At 42.1% G+C, this 17,280-nt stretch overlaps 1 protein-coding gene across 2 annotated transcripts in view; it reads right to left on the reverse strand.

Annotated features, from left to right (window-relative positions):
• The window catches only part of SLAIN1 (SLAIN motif family member 1), a 51,117-nt gene extending 38,118 nt beyond the window's left edge, over positions 1–12,999 (reverse strand). For both annotated transcript variants that reach the window (XM_065675807.1, XM_065675806.1), the window contains exons 1-2: positions 12,467–12,999; positions 9,120–9,259 (exon numbers count right to left, since the gene is read on the reverse strand). In XM_065675807.1, the coding sequence (XP_065531879.1) occupies positions 9,120–9,259; positions 12,467–12,960 (634 nt within the window). In that variant the 5' untranslated portion in view covers positions 12,961–12,999. The remainder of the gene's footprint in view (positions 1–9,119; positions 9,260–12,466) is intronic.
• Between the last annotated feature and the right edge of the window lie 4,281 nt (positions 13,000–17,280).

The raw sequence follows: 17,280 nt of genomic DNA on the forward strand, positions 1-17,280 counted from the left end.
CTGTATCAAACCATCTGCCCCATCTAGATATTTCAAGGACCCAAGACCATGTCAAATTACACGTAGTATCCTTGTTAAGGTAAATGAACCATGGCCAAAGTGATTGCACTGTTAAATTAGGTATACCAGGCACATGCCTAAAATTAGGTGGAATAAATCTGGGCAATATGTTGTATGAATTAAGTAACAAATGTCTGAGATCCAAGGACAAGGTACTTACAGTCAGACGCAACGGAAACAGCTTCATGTCTGGCTTCAGTAACCACGACACAAAAAAATATGTCTGAGCAAAACTGAATCACACAGATTTCTCCCTGCGATTCATATGCAACACAAAGCAGTATACCATGTATCTCACTACTAGCAGACACATACTACAGTGATCACACCATTTCATCAGTGTACGGACCCTGGTACAAAATTTTTGTGCCTATCATAGAAGGATTCAGATGAGCTACCAGTATGTGAAAAAAACAAAGACCCCAATTGTCCCTGTTCTGCAGAATCATAGAATCATAGAATAGTTAGGGTTGGAAAGGACCTCAAGATCATCTAGTTCCAACCCACCTGCCATGGGCAGGGACACCTCACACTAAACCATCCCACACAAGGCCTCATCCAACCTGGCCTTGAACACCACCAGGGATGGAGCACTCACAACCTCCCTGGGCAACCCATTCCAGTGCCTCACCACCCTAACAGGAAAGAATTTCCTCCTTATATCCAATCTAAACTTCCCCTGTTTAAGTTTGAACCTGTTACCCCTTGTCCTGTCACTACAGTCCCTGATGAAGAGTCCCTCCCCAGCATCCCTATAGGCCCCCTAATGAGCTTAGAATGAACTTAAACATCTAAACAAATGATTATGAGCAGGGTCTGAAGTGCAATGACTGAATAAAAGGAGACAATGAGAAACAGTCCCTGAATTAAAGGTATCAGCGCTAGCCTTGCAAAATGCAGCAGGTATTGAAGACTCGCTAAAAGTATAAAGGCATATTGCCATCTAACTCCTTCCAACATTAAGTACTCCCAAGTTTTTTCTAATTAGTGGAGAGAAATGAGTATCCTAAACTCAGTTCAGACAATTGCTTAAGAATGGAGGAAGACAGGTTGAATGAACTGCCCCTTAGCTTCTTCAGAGTCAATGGACAGTTAAGTTTTTCCCAGGTATCTAATTCAAATCACTAAAGTTCGGTGAAGTTAGTCATAACCTTTAGCACCACAAAAAGCCCTCTAGTTACAAATCCTTACCCTACTTAGATACAATCTGTGCTCCAGCAGCTGCAGACAAAACTAAGTGAGAAATTAACTGATCTCTCCTATGCAGCAGAGGATACAGCTCATCAACTCTTATCTCACTTAGTGGAATTTATCTGACTGCATGAGGACTTCACCAAAGTTAGCCACCGCTACCTCTATGTGCAACCATTTCAGAAATGTGCATTTCGAGATACAAGTCAACTCACTCTGAATTAATACAGCGCAGGCAGCAAGATCAACATTGTATGGTTATGCAGTACCAATCATAGAATAGTTGGAAGGGACCCTAAAGATCATACAGTTTGAAACCCCCTGCCACGGGCAGGGACACCTTCCACTAGACGAGGTTACTTAAAGCCCTGTCCCAGTTGGCCTTGAACACTCCCAGGGATAATGGGGAAAGACGAATGCAAGAGAAGATGGCTTTCTTTCCAAAAGTAAGAAAACTTACTTGTTCCAAGTCAGAATGCATTTGCAGTGTCCCTTTGTGGTAGGGAGGTGCACAGGGTTAAATATACACAGACATCAGCCATCTGCTTTTATGAAAAAAGCTATCCCAAAATAGCACTACTGTACAGATTTCTCTGGTGTTAGAAAGTGGGTTCGATCTTAGCTCAGCCAGCTATGTAGACCCGGTTTACAGGTACTTTACACTGTAGCACAGTTTGGGGTTTTTTTGATAACACAAAAATTTAAAAAAATACATAAAATAAAAAGATGAAATAAATAATGTATAAGCTATCAGCTTAATGTCACTTTAAAAATGAATTGTTACTCTGTACGTTTTCCGTAACATCTCACACTTCAATCATAAAATAAAATATTCAAGAACATGTTGAAGTATATTTTGTGACTTCATGTGATTCTTTAAAATTAGTAAAAATGTAATTTTTACATTGCTTCAAATGCTTTTCAAAACAAGAATTACCCAGGTTTCAGCCTCTTTTGCTGACAAAAGTAATTTTCTGTCCCACAGGTATATTTATACTACTTTTCTCCCTCAGATTTCTCAGAAGTGTAAATCTCTTAATGAAGTATTCCATCATAGTGTTTGATCAAGCCACATTCAAAGACTTCACAAATGGCTTAGGGACCCCACCAAAAGTGAACATTCCACAAGAAAACCTTTTCTGTTGTTGTAAGTTTTACAAATATATTTCACTCTAAAAGTAAAATTAATAAAATAGAAGTTGGAGGGGGGCATGAAAGAAAAATTATATCCTTATGCCTCAAGTATTCAGACTAGAGCTTATTGACTACCATTCCTTACCAGGGAGAGTCAAAAAGGTTTTATTACAAGCATTTTGGCATGAACCCTTAGGTAAAAGCAAACTACTGGTGTAAATATTTTATTTCCATGAAATATGAACAGAGATATGCTGGATATGGAACACTCAGTGGAACACTCAGTAAAGCAAGTGCAGATAACTGACTTCTAATATATTAAGACATGAGGTCAGCTACCAAGGAGAAAAACTGCATGGCACATTTACAGGACTACGGACTATACCCCAAAAGTAACCAATCAAAAGATACTTAGGGGCCATGGCATGGAACAGTCTCAACAAAAGCTTCCCAAAAGATGCAATGCTGTAAGAACAAGAACCAAAGTGCTCCCTGAAAGTGAAAATATGGAAATCCACCTTTTAGTAAAGAGGCAGTGCCACCTCTATGTACCACATGGGGGAGGCTCATCTACATTATGAAATGTTATTCCCAGCTCTCTTCTGCAGACATCAAAAATAAGCAGTGAAAGGAAGTCAGCATGTAAGAGAAAAGCTGTAACAATAACTGGGGCTAGCAAACAATTGGCATGACTCAGACTATCAGGAACAAAAATGAAATGGCAGCTTCCAGCACAACCCAGTTTTGAAAAGATCCTCTTTTCCATACAAAAGGTATCTTCAGAGGATAAGCTTTCAAGTACCCAGAGGTCCATCAATAAATCCGATGTTTCTTTTTAATGTCTATCCAGGAAAGTAGCTGCATACTTTGGAAACAAAACCAATGATTAGTACTCTGCCGGATAACACTAACTGTGCCTTTATTTTTAGTGTGACTGTCAGGGCTGATGCTACTACTATTGCTTTTAGACATATGCTGCGTTACAGACTCTGAGCCTATATGGCAAGAATAAGTTATTCTTATATTAAATAAGCCTGATGAAATCCTCATGTAAAATTTGACAGCGTTTTTCTAGCTGTTTAAACACTCAGGATGAGTCGATAATCTCAGCTCAGCAGCTAGCATGAATTAATATAGCACCTATATTCTAAAATGGGATGGGTATCTTCTCAACTGAGATAAGATCCAACACCACCTCTCCACAAACCTTTAGGTAAATTTCGTAACTCAGCATCTTCTGGCACATGTAATGACAACTAGAAATCAATTCTAAGAAAATATTTATGAGCTGCATGACAATCAATCCCCAAATATGAAATTAAATTCTTAAAGAGTATGTATAATTTAATAAAAAGCGGAAGTCATATCTAAGAGCTATATTAAAAAGGCAAGAGATATCTGTGAAATGAACAAGTGTTTGATCTTCTATGCATTTGTTGCCATAAGGGTTTTCAACCAAATATTTCTATCTTGCAGTGCATTTGCAGAGTAGAAATGTTCCAGTAGGAGAGAGAAAATACTCTGAAATGCAAGCAGAGTATCAAACCGGAGCTCTTCCCAAATGCAATACACAAATCATGATCAGCAGCTGCATCAGAAAATACAGTGATATCGTCATTTGCAAAACCTCTAAGAACTGCTTGGAATTATGTAGCTGTTACAACAGGTTACATCAAATAAATGGAAGCTAATAGGAAATTGCTCCTGTGCATGGATGTGTGCCCTCCAAGCACTAAGCTTGTAGTGCAGCAGAAGACAGCTATGCATCTTGTCCTCTGAGATAGTGCTTTCCCCGAAAGGTGCTCTTATGATGACAGAAATTACAGTTGCTTATCACCTTTTATTATCAGAAACATTTAGAAAAAGGAACCAAACCTGTTGTGCCACTTCTTTCATTCCTTTTAGAGCTTTAGGCATTTTATTATTTATGATGGAAGCAATGATCCAATCATCTGCAAGCTCCAACACGGTATCATTTTACCCCAAAAGCATTTTACATAAAACTTTATATCTCCATTACATATGAAAAATAATGATGAGAAAAATACAATAAGACTAAATCTTATTAATCTAGTCCCGAGTGACACAACACACATTTCAGATCTATCAATGGACAGCAAATAAACCTGTATCAGAATAATAAAAAAATCCCACCTTGCACTGGGCGCAGCACTGGATCCAGCTCAAGCACACAAAATAAAAGCTTTCGTCCACTTACAGCATTTTCTGTTTGATTCTGCTGTTAACAGACTACAACACGGAAGTTCCCTCTGACAGCACTTCTTAACAGTTGATGAAATGTATTTTATATCTTGAAGATTACAAATTAAATCACTTCACTATGAATCACTGGGAAGTGAAAGAGAATTAGGAGAATGGGACGGGACCTCAACCTTCTCTTTAAGCAAGAAGTTGCACATCCAGGCAAAAATCTTCTGCCTGGAGCCCTACCAGCTGTAATATTGTTTTTTTACAAGTAAAAAGAATATACCATTGTTAAGGAATTTATTTTACATTTTTTTTCTTTTTTTCTGGGTATGTTATATGCTTGGCCATCAAACTTAATGGACATCTGACATTGGGATCCAACACAATAAAGGCTAAATGTCACTGATGAGATTCTTGGGGTTTGTGAAATCATCAGCAATTGGAAACCAGAACAGGTGTGTTTCACAACACACCTTATCATTCTCTAGATGACATAACAGCATTCATCCTGAAGTACATTACTCAATTTAAGGGTTTAATCTTGAAACTGTAAATTACTGCAGCCAACTGCAAAATCTACAGACTTCCATTGCCTCCACTTCTTAAACATCTGAAGCAGCACTTCTGAATAAGAACTCATCTAAGCCAAACGCTGAAACTAGCTGTCGTGGGAAACTAGCCAATAGTTCATATTCTCCAAGAAAGAGGAGCTTTCTGTCTGGAAGGCTGAATTGGATGAGATATGCTTTGAAGCCCTGAATAAAAGCTGAGCTCCTACAGACTGACTCCTTGCTAAGCCTCTTAACTCCTCAGTTTATCCACCTGCCTCCTCCAGAGCATTTTACAGCAGTGAAGCTATACAGGGTATCTCCAGCCAGGGTGTCAGTCAACACCATCTCATCCATTTCAGAAGGGCTATACCCGTCTGCACCAGCTAGGAAGTTTACACACCACATTTCTCTGCTAACTGGGCTTAATACTGATGTGCCCCAAAATCTCCAAGTACTACCAACAAAATACAAAGAAGCTCCATCACACTGTTAAGACTGTTATGTGGCCCTGTTGATTTGAATGAATCTAAAGGAAATAAAATAGATGGCAAGATTAAAAAACAAAGGGAGAGGGAACTGACCCTATGGTAGAGAGAGAACTGCTGTAAACAAAACCAACCAGAAAGGTTTCAAACAAAAGATGACTGAAGAAGAGCAAAAACAAAGAAGTGATCCAGGTCAGGGAGAAAGAAAAAAATAAGAGACACAAATATTACCCAGACACTGTAATAGCTCATGGAAAACAGGAATAACTCCAAGCAAAGATCTTATCGTATGAGGTTACATTTAACTGTCATCCTCCTTAAAGCTAGCATGCTTAATCCACAGAAACAGAGTTTGTAATAAGCCTAGTTCATTATGAACAAGATAAAAGCTTTACCTACTTAGTGGTAGACCTTGTCCAGGGTTCACAGATGAACCACCTGCTGCAGACCACCACAGTGCTTATACCCGTAGATTTATTCCAAGATGAAATCTTACTTCCACAATGAAATACTTGAAGCAGTCAATTTAACTCAAAAAGAAACAGACTGTTGAGCACAGCAAGGCAAAAAGTAAAAGAGCATCATCCAACTGATTCTCTAGCTTGGAAGATCAAGTAAGCATTGTATTAATTCATCACCTACGACTGTTTTGCCAGGAGTTTCTCACTAGAGTTTTAGCCTTGTTATGACCTATCCTAATGCTGGGATATTTCAGACAGCAAATTAATACTTTTATGAAAATCAAGATATATGTAACACAGAAAATTTACATCAGCAGGAACAGATGAGCACAGATTTAAAAATCTTAAGAAGACAATAGGAATTCCTTAAAACTCAGAAAAATAGACTGGCAAAACTTTACTAATTTTGGCTCACAGCTCTTCTTTCTGTGTGCACTTACTTAGGTATGCTGCCTTTGCAGACAAAAATCAATTTTAACTGCTTTTTATTTCTATGTGCACTATAGTGCCTAAAAAGCTATGACAATCTAAACTGGATTAATTTTTGGCAAATGCACCATGGATAACATTACTAAACCAATTCTACCTCTAATTCATTTCAGAAACCATGCTCTGGTACTTCATAAATTTTTTCACTACATGTTTAATAATTCTCAAGTACTTCAGTGTTACCATAGACTCAGTGCCAAACAGAAGAGGCACAACTAGAATTCAATGCTCTTTCAATGCTAAAATGCTCTTGCAAGGCATACGGCTAAAAGGGGGCAGACAAAGTTTGAAATTTTAGGACCAGAAAAGAAGAATGATGCTCTTACTGAGACATTTTTACAATTAGGCTAAAATTATATGTATGTATTTATACACATACACTTACTGATGAGAGTGCACTGCAGAACAAACCCCAGGAAAGTCAGGTTACAGAAAGTTTGTTGTACTTTTAAAACAAAATTATTAGATTCTTACAACAACCTCATATCTGGTTTCAAACTGAGGGAGAAATAAATATTGTGAAAAAAGCCTTCTACACAGTTAGGGTAAGAAATACAGCATTGGCTCATTATGTATTACTTGTAAAGATATAGGTGATAAAATCTTTAGAAATACGAGAGTTAATCAAGTCTGAGTTATTAATTAAAACAATTTCAGGATAGAATTGCTGCAGCAGAAACACGAGCCTATTCCCTCCTTGAACATACTGCTCCCATAATGAGTTTTATACACGGCATGTAATTTCTCAGAAACTTTGTACAGAGCCCAGGAAATGCATGAACCCATCATGAGTAGAACATATGGATTAAATCAGCTCACTGTCAGCATAACTCTGTGACATATGTCACTCACTGTGACTTCTGCACAGAAAGAGATTGAGCTTGTTTCTACATGCATGTTACGGGCTTGATTTAGTCGTCTATACATTAAGTGTGCTTGCCCATCTTGCATGGCCAAGATGTCATCAAGGGTATGGCAGATATGACACAGGACTTGTGGAAGGTCTGTATCTGTCCTGAGTGGAAACCAGAGTAACTGAAGCCTTCTCAAATGGCACTGGATACCTATGTGGGGCAATCTAAACTGAGCTTCTACATGAAAGTCAGCTCCAGACTGCAAACACAGAATGGCATGGGCTGGATGGGACCTTAAAGATCATCCAGTTCCAACACCCCTGCTGGGCAGGGACACCTTCCACTAGACCAGGTTGCTCAAAGTCACACCCAGCCTGACCTTGAACACTTCAAGGGATGGGGCAACCACACAGGGATATCCTACACCACATAGACAACAGATGACTAGATGGGAGTTGAGTGTCAAGCACCTATTACTCGTCTTAAGAGAGCTACTGACTTCATTTTGAGGCCATTTCCTACATCTCATCACTTGAGCATCTCCCCTGATTCCTCTGACTCTATGGACTAAACTCCCACTGACTGCCAAGCATGGACAAGAAGTGTCTAAATCACGAGACAAATTCCACCCTAAACCTAGGTTGGATGATTACCAACATAGAAACCACAGCTTAGCCCACCTAACTTAAGGCAAATGAGCTGAACTAAATATTGCTAGGACAATAATCACTGTTCAATCTTTTATAGTTGATGTAAAGACAGCTGCCTACAGAGACTGATTCTGTTAAATACCTGATTTTGGATAATACTAATCTGCAGCTACCCAGCTACTCATACCCTCCAAAGCATACAGGAACATGCTCAATCTTTTAATGATGGCTGTAGTTAGCTTATACAGCCATATGCTCATATTGTCATTAGCTTTATTCCATTTTCCTGTCACCTATATTGTTCATTTGCTGCTTCTTTCTTAGTGAGTTATAAACCTTAACATCCTACCTTAACCACTTTCTTCAACAACACTCATTACAATCTTAATAGGACCCTGGGTGGTAAAAAAGTAAAAATAATGCTGACTGATACTTATTTAGAACAACATTCAGCACATCCACCTATAATTCTACAAGTTCACTGGCACCAAACACCCATCGGATAGATCCCAGTCCTTGAGACTACTGAGAGCCTAACAAAGAAGTGCTAGCAGTCATGTTATAGCTCTTCTTGGTCTGTCCTATACTCAGCAAAGTCCTGATAGTACACAGATATGGAAAAATATGCCTCTAAAAATTTATAGCACCATAATAATTTTGACTTTGCAAAACAACAAAAAGCATCATTTTTCAAATCTTGATAGAGACACCAACAGTAAAGTTTACATTAACGTTTTCTTGCCAGGAGGTTCACCATTATAAGCAATGGATAAAAACTGCCAAGTTTAAAAGACACGAGTTATGCAGGTGAAGAAAAGGATAACAAAGGAGAAGAACACTTGAAAACATGCATGAGCAGAAACCCCCCCCAAACAATTGTTAGCATTTAGTGGAGGAAGACTTGCATATATAGAAAAAAAACTTGCATGTGTGCCATCTGTGGAGCTTGCTAAATTGTGAAAAACACCAAACACGAGTGAAAGACCAGACCAAAAACGATAACATACTAGTAAAGAAATTTAAAGAATAAGATTACCTTGTTCCAATCTGAAGCATAGGGAACGTTTTGCAGCCTCTATCTCAGGACTTGGATGATCCAGAACACGCCTGCACCACTGCAGGGGACTCAGTGATTTCTCTTGAGGAGTGAGAGTCTTGGTAGGCAAGATATACAACCTTAACCAAAATACACACAAATATCAGGAAGATAACACAATACTTCGAAGTTTACTTCTGTATTCCCACTTTCCTGCCTGCTAACAATGTGTAACAGTGCAAAGGCCTGCAATATGGTATCTAATAACAAAAGATATTCCAAAGTAGAAGAGTTTTCACTAGTTTGATTCCTTCCCCTCTGAAAAAGTGATGGCAAAATATGAACTTTACAGGTCTGGCACATCAAAACAAAGTTCAAGCAGATTTCTCATAAAAATCTTCCATCTCATCTTTCTGAAAATCTAAACTTGTTTTCATCGTCTGAATTTCAGCACTGCCCAAGGTTCCAATGCATTAGGTGTTGTACATACACCAAAGGAGCTATCAGTTTTCCTTTGCAGATTTAACTTTACTTGAGATTAGATAATTTCAAGTACTAGATTTCACATTTAAATCACAATTTCACTGTTAACTATTTCCATCTTTTACCTATAACAATTTAATCAACTTGTCAGAGTGTTGCTGATATTCACACACAGTATCTTGTCTCAGATGAATCAAATGTTGTACAAATCACACTTTTAAAGATTAGAAAACATCTGCTGAAAAACAATGAAGATCCGATTTTGATATTCAATTCCAGCAGGAAAATAAAAATAAGGAAAAAAAGCTAAGAGTGTATGTGCTATTCTCAGACAATAGTAGGCAGCTAATCAGATGGTCAAGTACAGCCAGGTATCAAATCGGGGAAATTCCTGAAGCTGGGCTCTGCGTTGCCACCGCTGCCTTTGTAGATTAGTGGGCACAAGCAGATGCTGGTTCACCTTGGGGAGAGCAAGTCTCCCAGGAAGGAAACTATTCTTGGCTGCTGGAGGCCGCTCGCAGCTCCCTGTCCTGACCACTTCGGATTACATCGATGGGACTGCAGTGAGAGGAAGTTTTTTCAGGTACCAGGTAAACACTCCACAGGCTGCAAAGGAATCTGACCTGCACACAGTGGAGCAAAGGCAAGCCCTACAAAATCCCAAGGGATTAGCTCCTCAGAGAAACACTAACAGGTAGCAGCCTTTCACTTTCGGGGTTTTGGCTCAACAGCTACGCAAATCCCCCGAGAGCAACTGCTCTCCAGTGTCTGATCAATGGGGTTCTTTTTTATCCCTTTGAAGTCAATCAGCACTCTCTATCCAGCTCACAAGGAATAAACATCCTTGCTGTGATTGCCATCTCTCTCAGCAATCCCAGCAGAGATCAACTATTGAATTTCTCCAAGGAGAGGACTCATTTCCCCTGACTTCCAGCAGTGCCTGGCTACCTATTTGAAAAAAAAAAAAAAAAAAAAAAAAGCTAAGGAAAAAGCTAAAAAAAAAAGGCAAACCAGAAAAACTTTCATCTTTCCTGTTAACCTGCAAAAGTGCCTCAAAAGCTGAACAACTGAGTTCGTGTGAAAAGCTGAACAGCAAAAATAGGCTGGATTTGTCTGGAACGACTCTAATTCTATGGGGTTTTGTAACTGCACAGGTATCCAAGGACTAAAATTACTGATCAACAATTAGGATTGACTCATCGGCCTCTGGCTTTCCAGATCGCAGTTTGCTTTGAGCACTGACATTACAAACAAGCTCCAAGCAGCTAGCATTACACCGCTGACCTTTCATGGACAATGACAGAGATTTAGCCTTGAAATGAAAACGTTCAACAGCTAAAACAAGTCACTCTTAGTGGAATAAACTGATTAACAAACCCCTGCCATTAAATTTTTCCAGTGGACACACAGTTGTGTGATATGAAGGTAAATTTTGCCCCCCCTCTCCCCCCCAAGCATTTAGGACTGCTTCCAGAGGTTGAAAGGAATAGGAAATTGATGGAAATTATAGGAAATTGTTGGAAAAACAGGATATTGTACTAAGGCACATAAAATAACAATGACTGTCCACCAGCCTGAAATGCAAACAGGGAAAGCATTTTGTTTAACAGGACAGGATCAAATAAGTTTGATATTTCTTAACGTGAAGGAAAGCTAGGGGTTAGGACTGATGTAAAATTTGGTTCGAGTCTGGGCTGACAACCCCAAAACAGCCCTGTGCAGACTAACGCTACGCACAATGAAACAACACTGGCATGAATTGCCATACTTGTTGATGACTCTCAAAAGCAATTTTCCAAAGCTGCAGCATGGTATTATTTGTACCGCGAAGTACACCATGAGCATTCAAGAAACATTTATGCTATTTAGCTTAATTTTTAAACGCTTTCTCTTCTACCAAAAAAACACGGATGCTAAATGCATCTCAGAAGCGCTATACTGTATTTTATTTCCAGATGACATAAATTTCAGCTTGATTTGAAAACTAACCACATAAAAACCTACATTAAAGCTCTGACAGATCCTTAAAACAGTTCTTTAAATACAGCTAATCCATAATTTATAACTGACACTTTAGAACAACTGAGCACCAATTATGTTTAAACATGGTTACGCAGCCAATGATTCCTATAGCATTCCAGCACTGTCCCTACAATGTTGTCCACGTTGCTGACAAGTCTCCAGGCACCAGGTTTATTTATTTGTATCTCCAGTCTACAACTTCCCCCTCTATTTGTTTTTAAGAGAGCCCAATCATCCCTCTAGGTCGATTTTATTTTCTGTTGTATTCATCTGCCATTCACTTCTGCTTTATTTCAATTTCCTAGCACCCAGCCGAGCCTTGTGGAGCTACATGGGCGTCTGAGATACACAACCAACCATTAGATCAGTGTCTAAAAGACAAAAGCCCTGCCAAATCCCTGAAGACAGGAGACAACTGGGCACAGATTTTAGCATAGGGAGGCAGCCACTGCTCTTATAAAGGCTTTCCCAGAACAATTACTCTATTTTTAATTCCTTATGTAAACAGGAGGCTGAAACTCGGCTGAGATCCGAAATTAGAGAAAAGCGATCTTCCTCGCAGTGGGGAACAAGCACAGATCCCCTACCGAGAGCGAGACGGGGTGGCAAAAGCCCAACCTGAACCTCATCACGGACACGGGCCCCTCCCGCCAGGCGGGTCCCGCACTGATGGCATGTTTTGGGGGAAAACCGGCAGATTTCAGTTTAAGCAGAAGGAGATCGGGTGGATTATCGGGGGGCTAACGCTAAGCGGAGCCTGGGGAGCGCCCGCGGCGTGCGCGCTGCGGGGGCTCCGGCCGGGGTGAGAGGTGCGCAGGCGGGGCGGGGCGCGCCGCATGTACCATGTATCCTCGTCCTGTCCGCAGCAGCCGTCCTCCAGCTCCAGCACCGCCACCTCGTCCAGCACGGTGGTGGCCGCCGCCGCCGCCGCTGACCCCGGACCACCTCCAGTGTCCTGTCCCCCGCCGCCGGCCGCAGGCAGGCCGAGCGTGGGCTTGAAATAGGCGAGCGGCTCCGGCGGGCCCAGCACGGCGGCGCACAGCAGGGTGGGCACCGGCCCGGGCAGGCACGGCGCGGCCCCGCTGCCCGCCGCCGACGGAGGGCTGGCAGGGCGCAGCCCGCCGGGCGCCCGCAGCAGGTGCGGGCTGGGCGGGCCGGTGGCGACCGCGACGGCGGCGGCGGCGGCAGCGCGGCTGCGGAGCTGCTCGTTTTGCTTCTCCAGCTTCCGCACCAGCTCCTGCAGCTTCTTCACCTCCAGCTCGGCGCTGACGGCGGAGCCCGCGCCGCTCCCTTTCACCTCCGCCATCATCGCCGGCTTCAGCAACGCAGCCTCCATCCCGCCGCCGGCACCACCGCTACCGGCACCTGCTCCGCCGCGCCGCCGGAGGGCAGCGCCCGGCCCCCGCGGGCGGCAGGAGCGCCGGGAGTCGCCGCGCTGGGGGCCCTGCCCGGCGCTGAGCGGTCCGACCCGCTCCGCCGCAGCTCCTGCGCCTGCCGTCAGCGGCGGCGAGGACGCGGGTGGGATGCCTTCATCCCCTCCCACTCGGGCAGCCGGAGCGCCGCGCACACGCACACGGCGGGAACAAAGAGGCGCCCGGCTCCCCCGCCATCGGCCCGGGGGAAGGACGGCGGGGCCGCCTCCCCAGGGAGCTCCGCGGGCAGCCCCGCGGCCGGCTCAGTGCCCGTCGTTAAACAAAGGTGCCGTCCCCGCACCCCGCCCGCGCGCTGGAGCTGGCCCAGGGCGCCGCTCCGCCCGTGAGCCGCGTAATTAGAGCCTGGTGGTGCCAGGGTTGTGATTATGCAGATTGGAAGTGTGATGGGAATGGGAATCACAAATAGGGGCTTTGTTGGGCTTGAAAGGAACGAATTCGGCCAAAAGCAGACGTTCAGGGGCTTGAAACGTGCTGATTCTAGCAGTTCTGATTCTTAGCGGGGAAAGCGATGTATTTTTGAAGCTGGTGAAGCCAGGGCTGAGCCAAGCACAGCAGAAAGCTACGTGATTATTTATGTGTACGAGAGGAATTTTTTTACAAGGACATGTAGTGATGGGACGAGCGGGAACGGCTTTAAGCTCGAAGAGGGGAAATTTAGATTAGGTGTTAGGAAGAAATTCTTCACTGTGATGGTGTCAAAACACTGGAACAGGTTGCCCAGAGAAGTTGTGGATGCCCCATACCTGCTGGTGTTCAAGGTCAGGTTGGATGGGGCAACCTGGTCTAGTGAAAGGTGTTCCTGCCCATGGCAGGGGGATTGGAACTAGATGATGCTTAAGGTCCCTTCTGACACAAACCATTCTCTGATTCCATGACCCCTGAGATGCCTTCGTATTGAAATTTGTAGCATAGTCCAGATACACAGATGGGTTTGCAGTTTTCCAAGTCTTTGAAAGGGGGAAGAATGACCTTCCCTCATGCTAGTGTTTTTACACTCTCCTTCATTTCTCAGTATTCAGAGAAAGCCATTGCTTGTGTCCCTTCCCCACCCAGCAGGTGAGCAAAGATTCAGTGTTGCCCAAGGCAGTTCAGCCATCACACAACCCTTGCTGGATTCATTTCCCCTAGCTACAACTGCAGGCCACAACCTCTTTAAGTTACTGTCCTGAAGCCTCCTAACGCTCTGATATAAAATAGGGAACAAATCTCCAGGAGGAGTGTAAGCTGCTCAGCCAACCACCACCCACTAATAACAGCTATCAGTTTGTCGCTGCCCAGTTCATGAGCATCAGCTTTAGGCAGAGTAGTAGCAACAACAGCCACCACTGCCTTCACTGTGCTTCATCGCTGTCCCAGGTTTCTGGTGTAAGGAGGAACAAACACGAATTCTCTCTTTGGAGCATAGATCAACTTTGAAGTCATCCAGCTTGTCACAGTTTTCTGTCTTGTTTATAGTTGGGAACCTTTCTTCTGCACATGCACAGGACAATGACACTGTTGTTTGTCAGTCTTTTAAATGGTCTTACAGTGCAAATAACTGGTACTGCAGGAATTGATGGAAAGGAAGATATAGCAGGTCACAAAGTGCTGACTTCCAGATAATGCAATTTATGTCACTGAAGAGATTAAGTACACCCCGCAGTGTACTACAGTACCAACCAAATAGTGCTTAATCCAGAACTTTTGTTGCATCTCCTCTGTCCCTTTGGAAGAAAGGAATAGAAAAATGTTGAGAATATACAAACCGTCTGGCCCCACATGCTGGACTTGGCTGGGTTAGTTTTCTTCATAGTAGCCAGTATGTAACTGTATTGTGCAATAGTGCTGGAAATCTGATAACACGATAATGTTATAGTTACTGCTGAGCAGTGCTTACACAGAGTCAGGGTGTTTTCTGCTCCTCACCCCACCCCACCAGAGAGTAGGATGGGGGTGCACAAGAAGCTGGGAGGGGACACAGCCAGGACAGCTGACCCCAACTGACCAAAGGGATGTTCCATACCATATAGTGTTATGCTCAGCATGTAAAGCTGGGGGAAGAAGAAGGAAGTGAGGGACGTTTGGAGCGATGGCGTTTGTCTTCCCAAGCAACCATTATGCACGATGGAGTCCTGCTTTCCTGGAGATGGCTGAACACCTGCCTGCCCATGGGAAGTGATTCTTTGTTTTGCTGTGCTAGTGTGTATGGCCTTTGCTTTCCCCATTAAACTGACTTTATCTCAATCCACAGATTTTCTTACTTTTACTCTTCTGATTCTCTCCGCCATTCCAATACATGAGCAAGCAGCTCTGTGGGCTTAGTTGCCAGGTGGGGTTAAACCACGATATCTCAATTCTACTGTATGTCATCAGAGTGAGTAACATAATCCTGTTTTCACTACTACAGATAGTTGTAATCTTTATTCCCATCAGTGAAAGTAAGAATTGAGTTTCTACATCTTTAGCCCCAGGCAAAAGTGGGCTGTTATCACTAATAGCGATACTAGCCTTAATTCTTAGAAATGCATAAACTAATCCAGTAAGATTGTCAAGTGATAAAAATTATAAGCAGCACATGTAATAAAAAGTTTATTAGACATCAGTAATATACAATGAAAAAAGAAAAGCCAAGAAGAAGTTTATGACAGCATCAGTGCTGAATGATGCAAGGAGGCGGAGGAAATACTCAAAAGAAATTCAAAATGGAGGAATTACTTTTTTCTCTTTGAACCAGGCAAGCAGAGTTATTTAATGGGCCAACAAAAAATAAACCAACAAACAAGCAAACCAGGGAATGGGTATCGTCTGATTTTTTTTCAATTGCCAGAATGCTGTGGTCAGGATATTGCATGGTTAAAAAAAATCTAATGCAGACACCAGTTTGGAGAAACACAAATTATTCTCCTCCCAATGCTGACATTACTAATGAATTGTTAATGAGCTCCATTCAGTATCCCAACTCTAGCTGATGAGTTGGGTCAACCCAGAACTTCATAAGCTTTTTACAAACCACAGCAAAGGCTTGATGGTTCCATTTATTTTTTTAAGGTATTGAGAAAATCTGTTTAACACCAAGCCCAAACATCCTAACGTGCCCATGAAACCTGTTATTCCTGGACCCGAGAAATTAGTAGATCTTCACTGATTTGGGCTATATACAGGATGCTACTTACATGCTATGCTATAGTAGAAATTTCTGAATCAGTATAGTTACTAATAGGCTCCCAATGCACAGAACAAAGAAGCAGGAAGTCTACAAATCCCATCTGCTCTTCTCTGATAATAAGCCTGTTGCTTTATGCTGCAATAGCTGCAGGCTGGACCTGCCTTTCAGGCAAGCCAGTAAAGAATTAATTGCAATAATCCAGTCTGGGCTGTACAAAAGATGGGTTACAATAAGGTCAGATCACGGACGGTAAACTCAAGTCTGGTGAGATTATTCTAAAGCACAGTGCCAGTCTGAAAAATGACTGTGAAAGTAGTTTTATAAAAATAGAGCCACTACCGTGCCAGCAGAAGTTCATCTAATACAGTATTCTGTCTTTAACAAAGGCTGATAGTAGCTTTATAAGGAAAATACATGAGAAATAAGAAAAATATTCGGGGTTTTCTCCAGCTTTCTGAAGTTCACGAATTGGGGCATCTGGATCATTTATTTTTGATAGCCACCAATGTGTAATAATATTGCATTTGCCGAGCCCCATTTTTAAACCATTTAAACACTGGGACTCTACAACACCCTGTGGCAATTACTGCTGCAATTTAATTATGTATTGTAAGAAAAACTGCTTCCTATTATCTATTTTAAATCTGCTGCCTAGTAATTTAATTGGGTGTCCCTTCATTCTCGTTTTCTGAGAAAGACAGAATGATTAATCATTCTCTATTCAGCTTTTCTTTGTCATTCATGACTATATAAAACTCCGTTACTTCTCTTTCAGGCTGACAAGCCCTAATTCATATAGCCTTGCCCCCACAGAAATCGGTCTGAACCTCCCATTGTTTCCCATCTCCCTCCATAACGAAACCTGAATTTTCTGACCCATTGTTTCCTTTCTGTTAATACTCTATGTTGTCATAACTTAGGGAAAGACTGTGTCAAAAAATTCTTGTAAATCCAAATATACTCAGATAAAGAAAACAGCTTAACCAGAACCATATTGATTCCTTCCGAAACACTCATATATTCATGAGTATACCTTGCTTTAAAAAAGCTGTATGGACTCTCCTCCAACATATCCTAC

Source organism: Lathamus discolor, chromosome 4, assembly GCF_037157495.1.
Source record: "Lathamus discolor isolate bLatDis1 chromosome 4, bLatDis1.hap1, whole genome shotgun sequence".
NCBI classification, from domain to species: Eukaryota; Metazoa; Chordata; class Aves; order Psittaciformes; family Psittacidae; genus Lathamus; species Lathamus discolor.